At 46.7% G+C, this 18,349-nt stretch overlaps 2 protein-coding genes across 2 annotated transcripts in view; one reads left to right on the top strand and one right to left on the bottom strand.

Moving 5' to 3' along the window:
• Nucleotides 1–18,349, top strand: part of PIGS (phosphatidylinositol glycan anchor biosynthesis class S) — a 1,033,024-nt gene that overhangs the window by 849,787 nt on the left and 164,888 nt on the right. The gene's annotated exons all lie outside the window — the stretch shown is intronic.
• Nucleotides 1–18,349, bottom strand: part of KSR1 (kinase suppressor of ras 1) — a 159,913-nt gene that overhangs the window by 30,641 nt on the left and 110,923 nt on the right. The window contains 5 exon segments of the mRNA XM_049772774.1: nt 342–402; nt 2,135–2,139; nt 3,277–3,446; nt 3,448–3,737; nt 7,632–7,779. Of these exon segments, the coding sequence (XP_049628731.1) occupies nt 342–402; nt 2,135–2,139; nt 3,277–3,446; nt 3,448–3,737; nt 7,632–7,740 (635 nt within the window). The 5' untranslated portion in view covers nt 7,741–7,779.

Here is an 18,349-nt window from a genome sequence, read left to right as displayed (position 1 = left end):
ACAGTCACTCACACCTGTCTGTAGGACACTCCAGCTTCAAGGGGGTCAGAGCTAAGCCCTCTGATTGGTCCATGTGTCGGACCTACGTCAGGCTGTTACAGTGTGTGGGAATTGCTAGAAACCCAGAGCACCAGGCCCAGGCCTGATAAAATCCTGGTTTCTCCTGAATCCTCTCCCTCAGCAGGGTTGGGCACTGTAGGAAAAAGACCCGGGCCCCAGGTAAGCACAGGACTGTGTCCGCAGGGCTGATGAACAAAGACCCAAGGCCTTGAAAGAGGATCAGAGGAAGCACCTGCACCACAGCCCAGATACGAGCCCGTCCATCCATCTTGCTGGCCTACCTGTGTGTCACCGACAGCCTGATGTCCCTTCGTACCATCTGTGGGGATCCGTGTGGGAGGTCTGCAGGGAGGAGTCAGGTCAGGCGAGCCAGGGCACCCTGCAGGGACCCTCAGAGATCACAGGCCCAGTGGCATCAGGATGTCACAGGGCAGAGAAGTGCAACCCTGAACTTTCAGCCATGATGACAGATAATGGCCCAAGCCGCACTGAGGGCAGTTGCCCATAAATGTGCCTACCCAGAAGGGCTCTGGTTGTGGGGAAGGCAGTGTGTGGAGCCAAGGGTGACACAAGGGGTAGGGAGAGGCCGACCCCCCCACCTCCTTCATGCTCTTGTGGATTTAATTCTGGGGACTGTGTCCTATGGCAGCACCTGCTGGCTCTGCATAGGGGTTTAAGGTGGGGTACTTGGGACACATGCAGTGCTTTGGGAAAGTCATCCCTCATATACCCACCCACACTTTGCACTCCCACTGGCACTCAGCACTGTCTTCTGGAATAATGGGGTTCACAACACAGCTTAGAGTAAGTTGTCAGAATGTTGGGGAGCTCCCCCCTTGATAATCCAGTTATCAAAGGGGCCTATGACTCAGGCAGTCAGGGACACAGTATCTCCCACCCTCCAGGACTGATATCCCAAAGCCTGACGTGGCACACAACTAATAAAGGCCAGAACTGCACCCGAGCACTAGGAGAAGGGCAGGTTCAAGTCTACCCATCCAAGGAGGGATTGACCTGGGATTGGGGAGTTGCCAATGGACCACCACATCTCTCTCCCCGACTCCTCCCAGTTCCTTTCTGGGACATAACCACCCACCAAACAGGAATGGCCAGAGGGTGTGGGATGCCCATGTGAGACAAACATTGGGAACATAAGCTCTCACCAGTAACCCAGCTGGTTCTGCAGCTCCTTACAGGCCCAGGGAGAACAAAGGTGATGTGGCCTCTGTTAGAGCACTGTCTGTCCCTCTGGCCCAATCTGCCTGGTAACCCTGGACTACCTTCTAGTAAGTGGAGGCCATGGATTCAGTTTCCTGTCCCCACATCATGCCAGTAACTAGGGGATGAGAACTAGGCAGTTTACTGGTGCTGTGTCCACTCCATGATGGGCCCTGGGACAGGGAGCTCCCACCTGGCCCAGGAAGCTGCCTCTCCTCACTCTGAGTCTCCCAAATCTTACTGAGTCCCACCTACTGCCAGCTCTTTTCCAGATCCCCAGCTGTACCTCTTGCTCCCCTCCAGTCATGCATTCTCTCCTCACTGCTCGACTCAGTGAGCTCAGGCTGAGGAAAGCCATGAGAAGCCCGGGGCTCTGACATGTCCAAGGACAGAGACAGGCAGGCCAGAGGGTCTCTCTCTCTCTCTGTCTCAGGGAGAAGCCCCTCAGCTCAGCCCTGTGAGAACTTCCTCCCCCACTATGTGTGTTCGGGGCAATGGGAGGATTGCTCCAAGCTGGACTTCTTGTCCTGCCTCTGGACTTGTCTCTTGCTGATGGAGGGTCATGATGCTGGCAGGTGCTTGGGAATGTATCACAGGAGCAGGGGCACCTGTGGGGATGCCAAGGCTGCCCACAGACCCTCCCACTCTCTAAGTCTCTGCCAAGTCTCTGTCAAGTGCAGCTGCTGGTCGGGCCAAGGCACCTGTCATCTCACAGCCACCTGTCCTCTGGCACCTTGGCTGGTGGCCTAGGGGCAGGCTGAGAGGACAGAGAGGATGAAGGGACTTCGATGGTGACAGGGACAGCCATGCAAACACGCCTCCCGCTGGCAGAGGGCTGAAAATGAGTCACGCTTACCAAACCTGGAGGAGACAAGGAGTGGGGAGAGAGAGAGGGGGAGAGAAAGGGATTAAGTCATGGAGAAAAATGGCTCCTGGGGCAAAGGAGTGGCAGGAATCCCTATGGGGATACATCCTGAGGGAGGATCTTTTTTTTTGGGGGGGGGCAGGGGGTCACACCTGGCAGCGCTCAGGGGTTACTCCTGGCTCCAGACTCAGAAATCGCTCCTGGCAGGCTCGGGGGACCATATGGGATGCAGGATTTGAACTACCGTCCTTCTGCATGCGAGGTAAATGCTTTACCTCCATGCTATCTCTCCAGCCCCCTGAGGGAGAATCTTGAGGGAGGATGAAAAAGACATCCCAGAGCCCCATGAATGGGCCCTGAAACTGTCCTGTCCCCCTAGTGTTGGTGAAGGTCATAACATCTGCCCTGAAGAGCAAGGATCAATATCTCCCATAGTCATACACCCAACTGTGTGTGTGTGTGTGTATGTGTGTGTGTGTGTGTGTGTGTGTGTCTATCTGTCTGTCTGTCTGTCTGTCTGTCTGTCTGTCAGAGAGCCTGAGAGGAGACAGGTAGAGGCAAGGATAGGCCATGAGCAGCACAAGGGAAAGAGAGCTGTGGAGAGCCAAGCCACATGAGAGGGTGAGGACCAAATGCCTGTGCCAGTGCAGTTTGGGGGCTCTGTGGGGACTGACCACTGGTTGTGGTTATCTGAGTCCCTGAGCCTTACCAAGAGTAATTCTTGACCACAGAGTCTGAAGTAACCCTTGAGCATTGGCAGGTGTGCTCCACAAATGAACAAAATTAAGTGAAAAAACCAACTGTGATGGCCAAATATGTGGTTACTGGACTTAATCCAGTGGCATCTTCCCACACAGGTTTGAATCTTGAATCCTGCTAGGTGTTAATGCTTGGGGACTAAAGAGATAGTTAACAAAATGGGTAAAGCATTTGCCTTGTGTGCAGCTGACCCGGATACAATCCCAGGCACCTAATATGGTCGGTCCCTCATGCATCACCAGGAATGATCCCTGAGTGCAGAGGCAGGAGTAAACTCTTGAGCACCGCTGGGCGTGTCCCCCAAACAAGAGAAAACCATGATCAAGAGTTTCAGTGGGCAGTGAACTTAACACCTGTCTGGAGGAATCACTGACCTCATCGGGGAGACATCGTCGATGCGGTTCCCCAGCTGAGACTCGTGTGACTTGCTCCGGGTTAGCGTGGAAAAGTTGGGCAGCAGCTGGAAGACCTTGCGGCTGGGCGGTGGCGGCGTCCGTGGAGGCTTGAGCTTGGTGTGCCGGCGCAGTTGGGGTGTGGTCGGGGGGGGTGATGAAGTGATGCAGGGCGCGGGGTGTCAGCCGGCCGCTGGCGTGCAGGGGGATACAGGTGTCTGGGATGACTTCGCTGGAGCCAATGGTTGGGGAGTCCGAGGTGGGCAGGGCTGACACGGAGACAGAGCGTGGGCTCTGGGCACTGGTGGCCAGTTTGCCCAACTGGGAGCTCCCAGCAGGCCAGGGCAGGCTGGCTGAGGAGAGGGTGTCCACGGTGGCCCCCGAGCCACTTTCCCGCCGGCCATCCAAAGCACTCCAGCCTGATTCCTCTTTGTGCTCTCCTCCTGCAGGCCAAGAAACCGAGTTAGAGGTGGTTGGAGCTTGAGGGATTGAGAGCGACATGGCAAGTGACCAGAGTGGGTGAGCACATGGCCCAAGGCTGCATGGTAACTTAGTGGGAGCCTCAAGCCTTTCCCTCTCAGGTTCATGAGGTATCATCTTGATGTAGCTTATGTGACTGCCATTATAGCCATCAGTGCTCCCAATTTTAGAGGGGAAGGAAGCAAGGCTTATAGAGAGAACAGCAAGGGCGAGATTTTCACTGTAAGGTCTGGGGGTGTAGGGTTGGGGAAAATGGCTGTAACCATGATTGATATTTCAGTACAACATAGGGTGCGGGGATTGGGGGCCAGTGGCACCTGAGATACTAGAGCAGATAAGCATTATACACAATGAACCCTGGTTTGACCTCCAGCACCACATATGGTCCCCTGAACCCCACCAGGACTGAGCCCTGAGATATCAGGCCTGCACCATCCAGGGGCCCCAGCCTGGCCCCCTGAACTGCTGTAGAGCCCCTCTATCATCTCCCCCATAAATTTCCAAAGGAAAGCAGAAGTGTGTGAAAAAAAAATTATCTACTTCAAGGAAATCCAAACATCAGGAAAAGAGATAGCACCCACCTTCCAGCAATTAATGCCACTGCCAAGGCCAAAAAACCAGGGCCCCCAGTCTACAGCATGGGCTACATATCACAGGCCATGACTAAATAATCTACAGTGGCCCAGCTCTGGGTGGTGACAGGCTCTATCAGCAAGTTACCTAGCCCACCTATGCATGCAGGCATCCATTAGGAACTTTGTTTGTTTGTTTGTTTGTTTTTTGGGCAACACCTAGCGATGCTCAGGGGTTATTCCTGGCTCTGCATTCAGAAATCATTCCTGATAGGCTCAGGGGACTATATGGTATTCCGGGGATTGAACAAAGGTCAGCTATGTACAAGGCAAAAGCCCTACCCGCTGTGCTATCACTCTGGCCCTATGGAGAGGGACTTCCTTTAAGGGTCCTTTGTACATGCCTTCCCCTCCTCCAAAACGCTTCCTCTCATTTCACTGCATGTAAATTCTCTGCTCATTAATCAACTAGCAGGTGTGTTATACAGGCTTTGTGTGCCTTTTCTTTTCTTGTGCTGTTCCAACAGAACTGCAGGAACAGGGGAGAAAGTCAGAGGGCTAAACTGGGACTAGTCCCCAATGCTCCCTCTTGGGGAAGAAAAAAACACACACACACATACACAGAGAAAGAACTACAATTGGAACTATATTTTCACTTGCATTCACTTTATTTAAGACAGCCAACTTGTTTCTTTCTTGTTTTGGTATCTGGACCATACCTGGTGGTACTACCTGACTCTGCACCCCTGGTTTTTGGGTCACGCCCAGCAGTGCTCAGGGATTACTCCTGGCTCTACGCTCAGAAATCGCTCCTGGCAGGCTCTGGGGACATTAATCACCAATTCCTTTGAGTCTGGAAAATGAGCCAGTTTAAGCGTGGCAGCACAGATGCCGTGGCTGTGAGAGGAAGGCTCTTAAGTCATTTAGTAGGAAGAGCTGAGGGTGAGGAGATGTCTGCTGCAGATAAATGCTGGGGTGTATGCTCAGGCTGGATCATCCCTATTCACCAGCCACCGTCACTAAGAACCCACCTTTGGATTTTTTTGGGAAGGTGGGGAGGAGTGGGGAGGTTTGCTCTCAAGCAAGATTTGCAGGAGCTGAAGATCACACTAAATGATGCTCAGTCCAACTGTGCTTGGGCCAGCAATGCAGTACTGGGGTCTCTCATTTTTCATGAGATGGGAGGCCAAAGAGAAAATGGTGCCTACATTTCCAATCACCCTACAGACCTCATGGACAAGAACGGCCGTAGGTGCCCAGCTCTGATCTAATCCCTGATCACTTCACTCTCATAATACTCACTAGAGCCCGGAGAGATAGCACAGCGGTGTTTGCCTTGCAAGCAGCTGATCCAGGACCAAAGGTGGTTGGTTCGAATCCCGGTGTCCCATATGGTCCCCCGTGCCTGCCAGGAGCTATTTCTGAGCAGACAGCCAGGAGGAACCCCTGAGCACCACCGGGTGTGGCCCAAAAAACAAAAACAAAAAACAAAACAAAAACAAAAAACAAAAACAAAAATAAAAACAAGAACTGACCACAGCACAGCTCTAAGCAGCTACATACAGTGACTGAAAGCATGAGAGCACAGCCAAAGTGTGTGGCAGTGAGACTACTCTTAATGTAGTTGATAGGCTATAATGAAATCTCTGCCAGAGTGGCCTATGGATCAGGGAACTTACTGGAGCCTACCCCAGAGGGTGCCCTGGAGGGCAGCCACCATAAAGCTTACACATCTATCTATCTGCATCTTGGCCTTGGATGTGACAGGACCCTGTAGCAGATACAGGGTCCAAGTTGACACCCAACAAGAGACTTGCTGGAAAAAACGCTCTTCCAGGGCCTCCATGGACTCTAATGGAAAAGTCCTTTGAATTTAACTGGCTCAAAGCTCTGATGTGTGCCAGGAAAGGGATCCCAGACAGCTTACCTAGCACTTTCTCTTTTGGGGGAGGTGGGAGGACATATCTGGCGATGATCAGGGGTTATTCCTGGTTCTGTACTCAAGTCTTACTCCTGGCAGTGCTCAGGTGACCATATAAAATGCCAGGGATAGAAACCAGGGCAATTGTGTACAAGGCAAATGCCTTACCCACGGTACTAGTATTCTGGTCCCTCACTCAACACTTTCAACATTTCTGCTTCAAAATGAGCTCCTTGTCCCTATTCAAGGGGCGTTGCTACCCACATGTCAAATGTCTGCCTGGTACCCAGTATTGCTTCAAAAACTGGTGCTCTCTGTCTCAGCAGCAAGGAGGGACAGAGAAGAAACAGCCTTCTTCACAAGGTGAAGAAGTCACCCATTGCTACAATTTCTTACGACCTCCAAGTCCTTTTAAATGTTCATAATCTGCAGACAAACCAGACATCACCCAAGACAAAGTCTGTGTGTCTTTGACAAAACATCAGTTCCTCCCTGGACTCAAACTCTGTAAATTGTGGGGACAAGAAAGCTGAACAATCCTCCGCTCTGTGTGCTGTTTTGTACTGGGCATCAGTCAGGAGGCCTCATGTAACATTCACCATACTGAGTGATGCTCTATCTGTCTGGTGGTATTCTGAGGGGTACAAGTAACACAGGGCCTGGGAAGAAATTCAGCCCTCTGCTCTCTGGGGGAGAAAAATCCTGCAGCGTATCAGATACACTGCCTAAGGCAGCCAGAGAGGAGACAGGTGGCTCAAAGCATTTCAAAAACAAGGCTAATTCTATTCATCAGCTCATCTTAGCATCTTCGCTGTGTGCTGGAAGAGCACTGAGTTAGGGTATTTGAAGCTGTCTCCCAGGAGAGATTTAGAAAGCCTGCAAAAAAATCCCAAAAAACATGTCTCAGTGCCTTGGCTTGGCCCATGGCTGCCATGCACTCTACTGAGACACAGTACAAATTCTATAATTGTACTTGACTTCAGTTAAACCCACCTCAACTCATGCTTCTGTGGGGATGGGTAAAGCTGGGGAGAGGTGGTGCGAGTGACCTGGAATGGGAGTAGGGAATAGCATACAAGCAGTGGCCAAAGGATTCACAGGGCTAACAGATATGTGCAGAAGAAGAGGACTTGTGCAGTGACCCCCAAAGACAGGCCTGGAGTTAGTCACAACAGCTAAAGCATCCCCAGGATATATACTGGCTGAGACAAGTCTCAGACCTGTGTCAGGAGAACCGGGCCCCTCACACACTCTCTGAGCATCAGTGGCCTCAATCAATGCCTGGCCTCAGGGTTCTAGGCCTGACACAGGACAAAAAGGCCAAGGCTGGTGGAGGGAGAGGGAACCAGCAGCGTCCTACCTACCTAGGCCTGTCACCTTCCGCAGGCAGGTGAGGGCGGACTGCAGGCGGCTGCACTCCTCAGCTCCGGCCCCACAGCGCCGCAGAGTATCCTTCACCTTGGCCTCGTTCATCTCCAGCAGGGAGTCCAGCGTGAACTGGCCGAGGATCTCCTGAGAAGCAGAGGGACAGGCAAAAATGGGTAAGCGGTCTGGCGGCCTGGCCTCTGCATCTTCCAGGCCAAGCCAGACTGGATCTGCTGAGTGGCAGGAACCAGCTGCTGTCAGGGCTGGGTTGGCCCCTCCAGAAGCCACCACTTGTCTGAGGACACGCAATCACCAGTCCTCGCCCCACCCACCAGCATGCTCACTCAGACAGCAGCTGAGACAGAGATACCAAAGCTTGGGGGCTGGGGGGTTAAGGAGAAAGAAAACTCTGGAGGGCTTCTGGCACCCTATTTCTTTTGATTCCCCTGCACTCAAAAATGTAGAATCAAGTCAACTTTTTAAAATGAGAAATAAAAAAAGATGAAAATGGCCCTTCATCATTTTGCAGTGTCTGAATCATATCAGAAAGAATTTCAATGAAACTGGCTTCACAAAAGAAGGGATACAGAGTTAGCCCCTTGCCAAGAGCTATGAAAATCTAAGTCAGTTAAATACTGGGGGAGGGGAAGTTGGGGCCACACCTAGTGCTCAAGGATTACTTCTCAAACTCAATTTACCTGGGGGCCGGAGGAGGCAAAGTCGGGGTGATCCTTGAGTGCAAAGTCAGTAGTAAGCCTTGAACATTGGGGGGTGTGACCCAAACAACTAAAACAAAACAAAACAAAAAAAGATTCCTCTAGGGCAGGGCCACAAAATGTTGTATGGAGGGCCGTTTGCGGCCCATGGGCTTCGAGTTTGAGACCCCTGGGGGGGGGAATTCATAATGAGGTATCAAGATTTGAACTAGGTTCAGCTGTATGCAATTTTATGGGACTCGGGTGGGGGTTGGGGGGGAATCGAACCGAGGTCCATCCAAGGCTAGCGCTGGTAAAGCAGGCACCTTACCTCTAGTGCCACCGCCCAGCCCCAACGTTCTGAGCCTCTGTTCTGTCTCCAGTTTGTAAGGACATAAACTTTCCCGCTTGCTATCCCAACCCCTGAAAAATTTTTACACAACCCTAAGTATATAGCAATATGCAACAGGTTTATAAATAAAAACATTACTGTAACAAATCATAAATTTATTTTAAAACATACATTTTTAGATAACTGGTAGTTTATTTCATAAGTCTAAGTATGTTGTCATTAATTAATTAAAATTAAATTAAATTAAATTAATAAATTAACGCCTATTAAAATTAGGCTTTAATTAAAAATTAAACTACCCAAGCAGTTTTTGAGGTATTATTATTAATATGGAAATGTTTTTGATGTAGTATAAAAGTAGTTTCTGGGGTCAGAGAGGTGGCGCTAGAGGTAAGGTGTCTGCCTTGCAAACGCTAGCCAAGGAAGGACCGTGGTTCGATCCCCCGGTGTCCCATATGGTCCCCCCCAAGCCAGGGGCAATTTCTGAATGCTTAGCCAGGAGTAACCCCTGAGCATCAAACGAGTGTGGCCCAAAAAACCAAAAAACCAAAAAAAAAAAAAAAAAAAAGAAGTAGTTTCCATGGCATTTATTAAATAGTACATTCATTTAGTCCTTGGCTCTGCATGATCCCTCGAATACCATTGGAGCCATACCTGAACAGAGAGCTGGCATGGTCCAAAATTAAAAGTAATTTTTTAATGGTGCATTCATAGTTAAAATATATTTTTAGAGATAAATAGATAAGAGCTGAAGCTTCTTCTGCCATTTTTTCACTCAGAAGGGCAAGTTTTGCATTTAGGTCAGCACCCTGAGAAGAGCATGCTATGGCTGCACAGTTCTTCCAGTCATTCAGCCATACCACAACACGCAATAAACACCTTCAGACTGCAAAGCTCACAATGGGAAAGGAACACCCACCATGCTTAGTGAGCAAAGATGATAGCTCTGAAGACCCAAACAGTATCAACTAGCTCCAATAAAGACTTTAGAGAGGAAATGTTGAAGATGTTCAAGGAACTCAAAGAAATCATGGAATGTACAGCCAATAAGACAGAAGAAAACAAAAATGAGAAAACTTCAAACAGAAAATCTTGGTAGACGAGGCCAGCTCATTAGCCTTGCATTAGCCTTGCAAGCAGCTGACCTAAGAAGGACCACGGTTCAATCCCCCCGGCTTCCCATATGGTCCCCCAAGCCAGGAGCGATTTCTGAGCGAGTAGCCACGAGTAATCCCTGAGCATCACTGGGTGTGGCCCAATAACCAGAAAAAGAAAAAGAAAAAAAAAAAAGAAAAACTTGGTAGCTGGAATGAAAAGCTCACAGGAAGGTATCATCAGCAGAGTAACAGCTGCTAAGGACAGAAACAGTGAGTTCGAAGATGAGCTGCATAACACCTCCTGACAAAAGCATTAGTTAGAAAAGAGCCTTAAAATAAATAAAGAGCTTTGGGAAAATAAACAAAGAACTTTGTGAAAAATTCAACAGAAGGGGCCAGAGAGATAGCATAGAGGTAAGGCGTTTGCCTTTCATGCTGAAGGACGGTGGTTCGAATCCTGGCATCCCATATGGTCTCCTGTGCCTGCCAGGGGTAATTTCTGAGCATTGAGCCAGGAGTAAACCCTGAGCATTGGTGGGTGTGACCCCAAAACAAAACAAAACTAATTTAACAGAAACAGCATAAGGGGTGCCAGAGAGCCAGGAAAAAAATAAAAAAGCCTTGAAGAAGCAACAAATGCATTGTTTTAAAAGGGTGTTGTCGAGCCAGAGCGATAGCATAGCGGTAGGGCATTTGCCTTGCACGTGGCCGAGCCAGGATGAACCTTGGTTCGATCCCTAGTGTCCCATATGGTCCCGAACCAGGAGCGGTTTCTGAACGCATAGCTAGGAGTAACCCCTAAGCACCACAGGGTGTGGTCCAAAAACCAAAAAGATAAAAAAAAAAAAAAAAGATATTATTATTGAGAAGTTCCCAGAGGTTTACATGTACCCATATCCTGGAAACCCGAAGAGTACCAGCTAAAAGAGATATAAATAAAAATCTTCCAAGACACATTCCAATCAGAATGATGAAAATCAAAGAGATAAAATACTGAAAACAGCAAGATTAAAGAAGGAAATCACATACAAAGGAGCATCCTTAAAATTTACATCAGGCTTAACAAAGGAAACTCTCCAGGCTTAAAGGCTTGAGTGGGATAATAGTGAAAAAATGCAATGAAATGAATGCCTCACCAAGGATACTTTACCCAGTCAGATTCTCATTCAGACTTGAAGAACAAAACACAACTTTACAGATAAATAAAAGCTCAGAAAGTTCACAGACTCAAAACCAACTTTAAAAGAATTGTGGGACTGAAGCAATAGCAGAGTGTAGTAGGGTGTTTGCCTTGTACGTAGCTGACCTGGGATGAACCGAGATTTGATTCTTGGCATCCCATATGGTTCCCTGAGCCTGCCAGATGAGTGATTTCTGAGCGTAAAGCCAGGAGTAACCTCTGAGTGCCGCCAGGTGTGGCTCCAAAACAAACAAACAAAAAATATTGAAGGATTTAATTTAATTTATTTTAATTCTTTAATTTAAATATAAATTTATAAATAAACTTAAGTTTAAAAAATACACAATCACTACAAACTTCTACAGAAAGATGGCACAAAGTTCCATGACAATAATCTTTCTCAATATCAATGGACTATATGCACTGATTAAGAGACACTGAATGGCAAAATTGATTAAAAGATTGATCCAATATTCTGCTGCCTGCAAGAAATTATTTGAATATCCAGAGCAAATACAGACTCAAAGTCAAAAGTTAGATGGCAATCCTCAAGAAAACAACTCCCTCAAAAAGGCTGGAGTGGCTATACTAATCTCAAATGACACAGACTTTGGGCTCAAAAAAGAGACAGAGAGGATAATCTTAATAATAGTGGCCAGCTAATAGACTTGAAAAAAGACATTCATAGCAACACAATGGTAGTTGGTAACTTCAACACTGTTCTATCACCTCTTGATAAATCAATCAGGCTAAAACTCAGCAAGAAAATACTGGCTTTGATGGGGGGAAAAATGGAAGAGAGATGTTGGGGAACATAAGCTATCAGAATTTGTGGGACACAAAGGTGGTGTTAAGAGGAAAGTTTATAGCTTTGCAAGCATTCATCAGAAAGGAAGGAAGGGACCACGGATCACATAAATGACTTGTGGGCTGAGTTTAAGAAATTGGAAAATCACCAATAAAATAAACCAAAAGCAGGCAAGAGGAAGGATATAATAAAACTTGGAGCAGAAATTAATGACTAGAAACCCAAAAATTGATGCAACAAAAATCAATGAAAGAACTGCTTCTTTGAAAAATACAACAGTGATAAACCATTAACAAAACTCATTAACAGGAGTGAGCAAGTGTGAAAACCCTAATAACCATATCAGAATGAAAAGAATGACATCAAAACAGATACTACAGAACTTCAAAGTATAGTCAGAAATTACTTTGAGGGGCTGGGCGGTGGCGCTAAAGGTAAGGTGCCTGCCTTGCCAGCGCTAGCCTTGGACGGACCGCGGTTCGATCCCCTGGTGTCCCATATGGTCCCCCAAGCCAGGAGCAACTTCTGAGCGCCTAGCCAGGAGTAACCCCTGAGCGTTACGGGGTGTGGCCCAAAAACCAAAAAAAAAAAAAAAAAAAAAAAAAAAAGAAATTACTTTGAGAATCTTTATGCCACAAAACAAAAGAATCTAGAAGAAATGGATAAATTCTTGGACTTCTATAATCTCCCAAGGTTAAACCAAGATGATATGGAATACCTGAATAGACCTATTACTATTGAGAAAACTGAAATGGTAATAAAAAATGTTGCCCAAAGCAGAAGTCCAGGCCCAGATGGATTCACTAGTGAATTCTCTCAAATCTTTAAAAAGAACCTTCTGCCAAGCCTTTTCAGGCTCTTCTAGGAAATCAAAGAAACAGAAACACTCCCAAAAAGTTCCTATAAAGCTAACATTGCCCTAATACCAAAAGCAGACAGAGACACCATGAGAGAGACAGAGACAGACACAGATTAAATTACAGGCCTATTTTCTTGATGAACACAGCTGCAAAGATCCTCAAAATACTAGGAAATAGAATCCAACAAATCATCAAAAAAGATCATTATGACCAAGTAGGATTCATCTCAGGCATCCCAAGAATAGTTTAACATATGCAAGTCAAATAACATAATACATCATTTCAATAAAAGAAAAAGTAAAAATCATATGGTCATATCAATATATGCAAAGAAAGCATTTGAAAAAGATCCAGCACAAATTCATGATAAAAACTCACAACAAGATGAGAACTGAAGGAATTTTCCTCTACATAGTCAAAGCCATTTACCACAAACCCACAGCAAACGTTATACTTAATGAGGGAAAACCAAAAAAGCCTTTCCACTAAGATCAGGCACAAGACAAGATTGCCCACTCTCACAACTTCTATTTAATATAGTTCTGGGAGTACTTTTCACAGCAATTAGGCAATAAAAAGATATCAAGGGCATCCAGATAGGAAGGGAAGAAATCAAGCTCTCACTATTTAAGAATGGCATGATACTATATTTAGAAAATCCTAAAGACTGTACAAAGAACACTCATACAAACAACAGACATTTATAGAAAAAGTGGTAAGCTACAAAACTAATATGTAAAAATTCATGGCTTTCCTATATACAAATAATGAAAGAGAAGAAAGAGGTATTTGAAGAAAAAAACTAATTCTATTAACAATTGTGCCTAAGAAAATTACATCCATCAGAATCAATGTAACTAAAGAGGTGAAATACCAACACAAAGAAAGGTATACAAAACATTAATTAAAGAAATTAAAGAGAACACAAGGAAATAGATCTTGCTTTCCTCCTGTTCAGGGACTGGGAGGACTAACACCATTAAAATGGCAATACTCCCCCAAGCATTGTACAGATTCAATGCAGTCCCTATAAGGATATCCATGACATTTCTCAAAGAAATAGATCAAACACTCCTGAAATTCATATGAAACAATAAACCTCTATGAATAGCTAAAGTAACCTTTGGGGAAAAGATGGGAGGCAACCCAGCTAAAAATTGTCTACAAAATGACAGTAATTTTAACAACATGGTATTGGATAAAAGACCCTCAGATCAATGGAATACACTTGAATATTCGAAGATAGAACTTTAGGCATATGATCAATTCCTTTTTTTTTTTTTTTTTTTTTTTGGTTTTTGGGCCACACCCGTTTGATGCTCAGGGGTTACTCCTGGCTATGTGCTCAGAAATCGCCCCTGGCTTGGGGGAACCATATGGGACGCTGGGGGATCGAACCGCGGTCCTTCCTTGGCTAGCGCTTGCAAGGCAGACACCTTACCTCCAGCGCCACCTACCCGGCCCCTGATCAATTCCTTTTGATACAGGAACAAGAAATATGAAGCAGAGCTAGGAAAACCTCTTCAACAAGTGGTACCAGAAAAACTGGTCAGCCACATGCAAAATAATTACTTTTTAACATTGTGCACAAAGGTCAAATCAAAATGGATTAAAGGCCTTCATTTCAGACCTGAAAACACTAAGGTACAAAGAACAAAACACAGGCAGAATTTACCATGGCACTGAAGCTAATGGTAACTTCAAGGACAAAACACCACTCATCAAGCAAGTGGAAACAAAGATAAACAAATAGGACTACTTTAAATTACTAAGCTTTTACACCTCAAAAGAAATGGTAACTTGGATAGATAAGACTGTCCATGGATTGAAAGAAATCATTTACTCAATACTCATACGATAAGGGGTTAAGAATCTAAGATATATAAGGTACTTGTAGAGCTTAACAAGAAATAAAAAACTAACCCCATCAAAAATGGGGAGAAGAAATGAACAGAAACTTCTTCAAAGAAGAAAAAGGTGGACAAAAGGCACATGTAAAATTGTTCCATATCATTAATCATTTGGGAAATGCAAATCAAAACAACAATGAGATATCATGTCATACCACAGAGACTGGCACATCACAAAAGAGCAAGAACAACCAGTGCTGACGTGGATGTGGGAAGAAAGGAATTCATTTGGAGTCACACTTGGCTGTTCTCAGGGGTCAGTGCTCAGGGAAGCATAAGCTGTGCTGGAGACTGAACCAGGTCTAGTCATGTGCAAGGCAATTTCCTACCAGCTATACTACCTCTCCAGCCCCAAACACATGATGAGGTTGACAATGATGATGATGATGTTTTGGGCCATAACTAGGTAATGCTCAGAGCTACTCCTAACTCTGCACTCAGGAATCACTCCTAGCAGTAGACCATATGGAATGGCCAGGGATCAAACCTGAGTCATTCACATACAAGGCAAGTACCCTACTCATTGTACTATTGCTCCAGCTTCCAAACTCATTTTTAACAGTGATGATGATGCCCCAGTTTAAGATGTTGGAACTAATTTGGCTTATGTAATTCCCTGTCAAGTACTGTCAGTTGGCTCACTTAGAGCTGGCAAAGAAGGGTCTGAGACTGATCCCCTATCACAGGTCATGCAGTGAATTAGGGGAGGCTGGTGGGAGGCAGGTGACATTCCTGTGCCTGTTGGGTTATTATACAAGGAAGGAAAATTGCCTGAGTAGTCTCATTGATTCACACGAGCACTGTGAAAATGTCTCTTCCAGCAAGCAGTCATGAGAAAGACAAACTGTGTGAAAAGGGCCATTAAACGCTATGAAGATGGAGGAAACATGTGGTAAGGCAGAAAGGTGACACAGAGCAATGGGAACCTCAGGCCTATGACAGCAAGGAGCCTGATTCCCTAATACCACAAGATGTGGCCTCTGGGGCCGAGGTGGCGCAAGAGGTAAGGTGCCTGCCTTGCCTGCGCTAGCCTTGGACGGACCAGTTCGATCCCCCGGCGTCCCATATGGTCCCCCAAGCCAGGAGCAACTTCTGAGCGCATAGCCAGGAGTAACCCCTGAGCGTTACCGGGTGTGGCCCAAAAACCAAAAAAAAAAAAAAAAAAAAAAAAGATGTGGCCTCTTCCTTAGGTCTCTAGGAATTGGTCTGACCATGACACCTTGGCCAGGACTACCCTTGTAACTCACCCAGCCTCCATTGACAGAATGTGAGTGAATATATGGGCATCTAAAACTGTAGGGCATGGCCCCTTTTGAGATCATGACCCTAGATGTGGGAACTGCACAAAAAAGAAAAAAAGGCAATCGTCTCTGCAGTCCCCAAGTCCTGTCAGAAGTAACCCTTGACCACAGAGCTAGAAGTAAGCCCTAAGCGCTGGCAGGTATGGCCTCCAAAACAAAAGCCAAAAATAATAAACTTCATGAAGATGCTGATTGAGAGTCCTCAGGCAATGGTTTAGGGATCTAGGATGCCTCACAGATGGTGACTGGAGGTTGGGGCACAGCCCAGACTGGCCCCAGCCTCTCTCCCTGCTGTTGTGTCTGAGCTTAGATCTTTCTATCTCAAGGGTAGTGGATGACAATTTAGGATGATTAATACCAAGAGTTAAAAATAAACAGACACATAAGAACACCACAGAGCTCGTTTTTTTGGTTGAACAAATCTTTGTTATTGAAAATCCTTCCAGATGATAAGACTACAGTGTCCCAGGAACCACTGACGAGCTCAGCACAGGGTGACTGATGAGGTAATAGTCCTGGGCAGAAGCTTTTGTTCCAGCTGTGACCCTGCCTTCTTTGGTGGCCCTCAGGAATGCAACTCATCCACAAGTAGCTTTGATTCTTTTTTCCCCTTGTTCTGCTCTGGAAGACAACTGGTAGTGTCCTACAGACAGAGTGAATGAAAGGGTGCTGTGTGTGCAAGGCTAGCCTGCCAGAGGGTGTGTGTGTGCAGTATTCACAGACAGTCCCTCCCAACCCCCTCTTACCTGGACCTCCAGCTGGACTAGTCTACTCCTGTGTGAGCTTCTGATTATCTCCTGCACCTTAACTCCAGTAACCTCTCCCCCATAATTCTGCACTCCCAACTCTGACCCAAGGGGGACTCCTTCCCTGACACTGATAGGTGTCACTAAGCCTGAGTTAAGAAATGACTTCTGGGCCTGGAGAGATAGCACAGCGGCGTTTGCCTTGCAAGCAGCCGATCCAGAACCAAAGGTGGTTGGTTCGAATCCTGGTGTCCCATATGGTCCCCCGTGCCTGCCAGGAGCTATTTCTGAGCAGACAGCCAGGAGTAACCCCTGAGCACCGCCGGGTGTGGCCCAAAAACCAAAAAAAAAAAAAAAAAAAAGAAATGATTTCTGCAGGGCCAGTGAGGTGGCGCTAGAGGTAAGGTGTCTGCAAGGTTAATTGCAAAAGAAAAGGTAACAATCGGGCCAGCGAGGTAGTGCTAGAGGTTAAGTATCTGCCTTTGGCAAGCACTAGCTAAGGAAGGACCGCAGTTCGATCCCCTGGTGTCCCATATGATCCCCCCCAAGCCAAGGGCAATTTCTGAGCGTTTAGCCAGGAGTAACCCCTGAGCATCAAACGGGTGTGGCCAAAAAAAAAAATACTTCTGGGGTCAGAGAGAGAGCACAACAGTAGGGCATTTGCCTTGCATGCAGCCTACACAGGATGGACCTGGGCTGAATTCCCGGCATCCCATATGGTCCCACGAGCCTGCCAGGAGTGATAGCTGAACGCAGAGTCAAGAGTAACCCCTGAGTTGTGGCCCCCTCCAAAAAAAAAGAAATGACTTCTGAGGGTGGTGTGTGTGGTGTGAAAAGATGGCACAATGAATAAGGCATTTGCTTTTTATTTTGTTTTATCTTTGTTTTTTTTTTTGTTTTTTTGTTTTTTGTTTTTTTTGGACAACACCTAGTGGCACTCAGGCTTATTCTTGGTTCTACACTCAGGGATCCCTGCTCACAGTGCTTGGGAGACCATATGGGTTATTGGGTATCAAACTCAGGTCAGCTGCATCCAAGGCACATGCTGTGCCTGTGTACTGTCTCTTCAGCCTAAAGGCACTTTTTTGCATGTGGCTAACCAGGTATCACATATGGTTCACTGAGCCCTACCAAGAGTGATCCTTGAGCATAGGGACAAAAGAAAAGAAGAGAAAGAAGGGAAAGGAGGGAGTGAAAAAGAGGGAAGGAAGTAGGGAAGAATAGAGGGAGACAGGGAGACAGGGAGACAGGGAGACAGGGTGGGAGACAGGGAGGGAGACAGGGAGGGAGGGAGGGAAGGAGGGAGGGAAGGAGGGAGGGAAGGAAGGAAAGAAGGAAGGAAGGAAGGAAGGAAGGAAGGAAGGAAGGAAGGAAGGAAGGAAGGAAGGAAGGAAGGAAGGAAGGAAGGAAGGAAGGAAGGAAGGAAGGAAGGAAGGAAGGAAGGAGACAATTTTCCTGGGTAAAATCTAAAGAGAGAAGATGAAGGAATCAGTTTCACCATCTGATAACAACCTATGCAATTGTTTGGGGGCTGAGAGGTCCCGGTGATCCATGAGCCACATACCTGTCTGGATACAGACCCCAGGTTATCTGCAAGTCAAGGAAAGACACCCCCTCCCCCCCAGCCCCATGTCTGTGCACTGGAGCTCTGCAGAAGGGCTGATGTTCAGTTCTTCTACTTAAGGAGGGTCCATGGCCACCAAAGATCAGGAACCAGAAACCAAGAGGGAGGACCTAGATGACTGACCCTCCCATTGTACGAGATGCT

The sequence above is a fragment of the Suncus etruscus genome, chromosome 1 (genome assembly GCF_024139225.1).
Source record: "Suncus etruscus isolate mSunEtr1 chromosome 1, mSunEtr1.pri.cur, whole genome shotgun sequence".
Lineage (NCBI taxonomy): Eukaryota > Metazoa > Chordata > Mammalia > Eulipotyphla > Soricidae > Suncus > Suncus etruscus.
The sequence above is the reverse complement of the archived record's forward strand: the minus strand, read 5'-3'. Positions and strand labels throughout refer to the sequence as shown.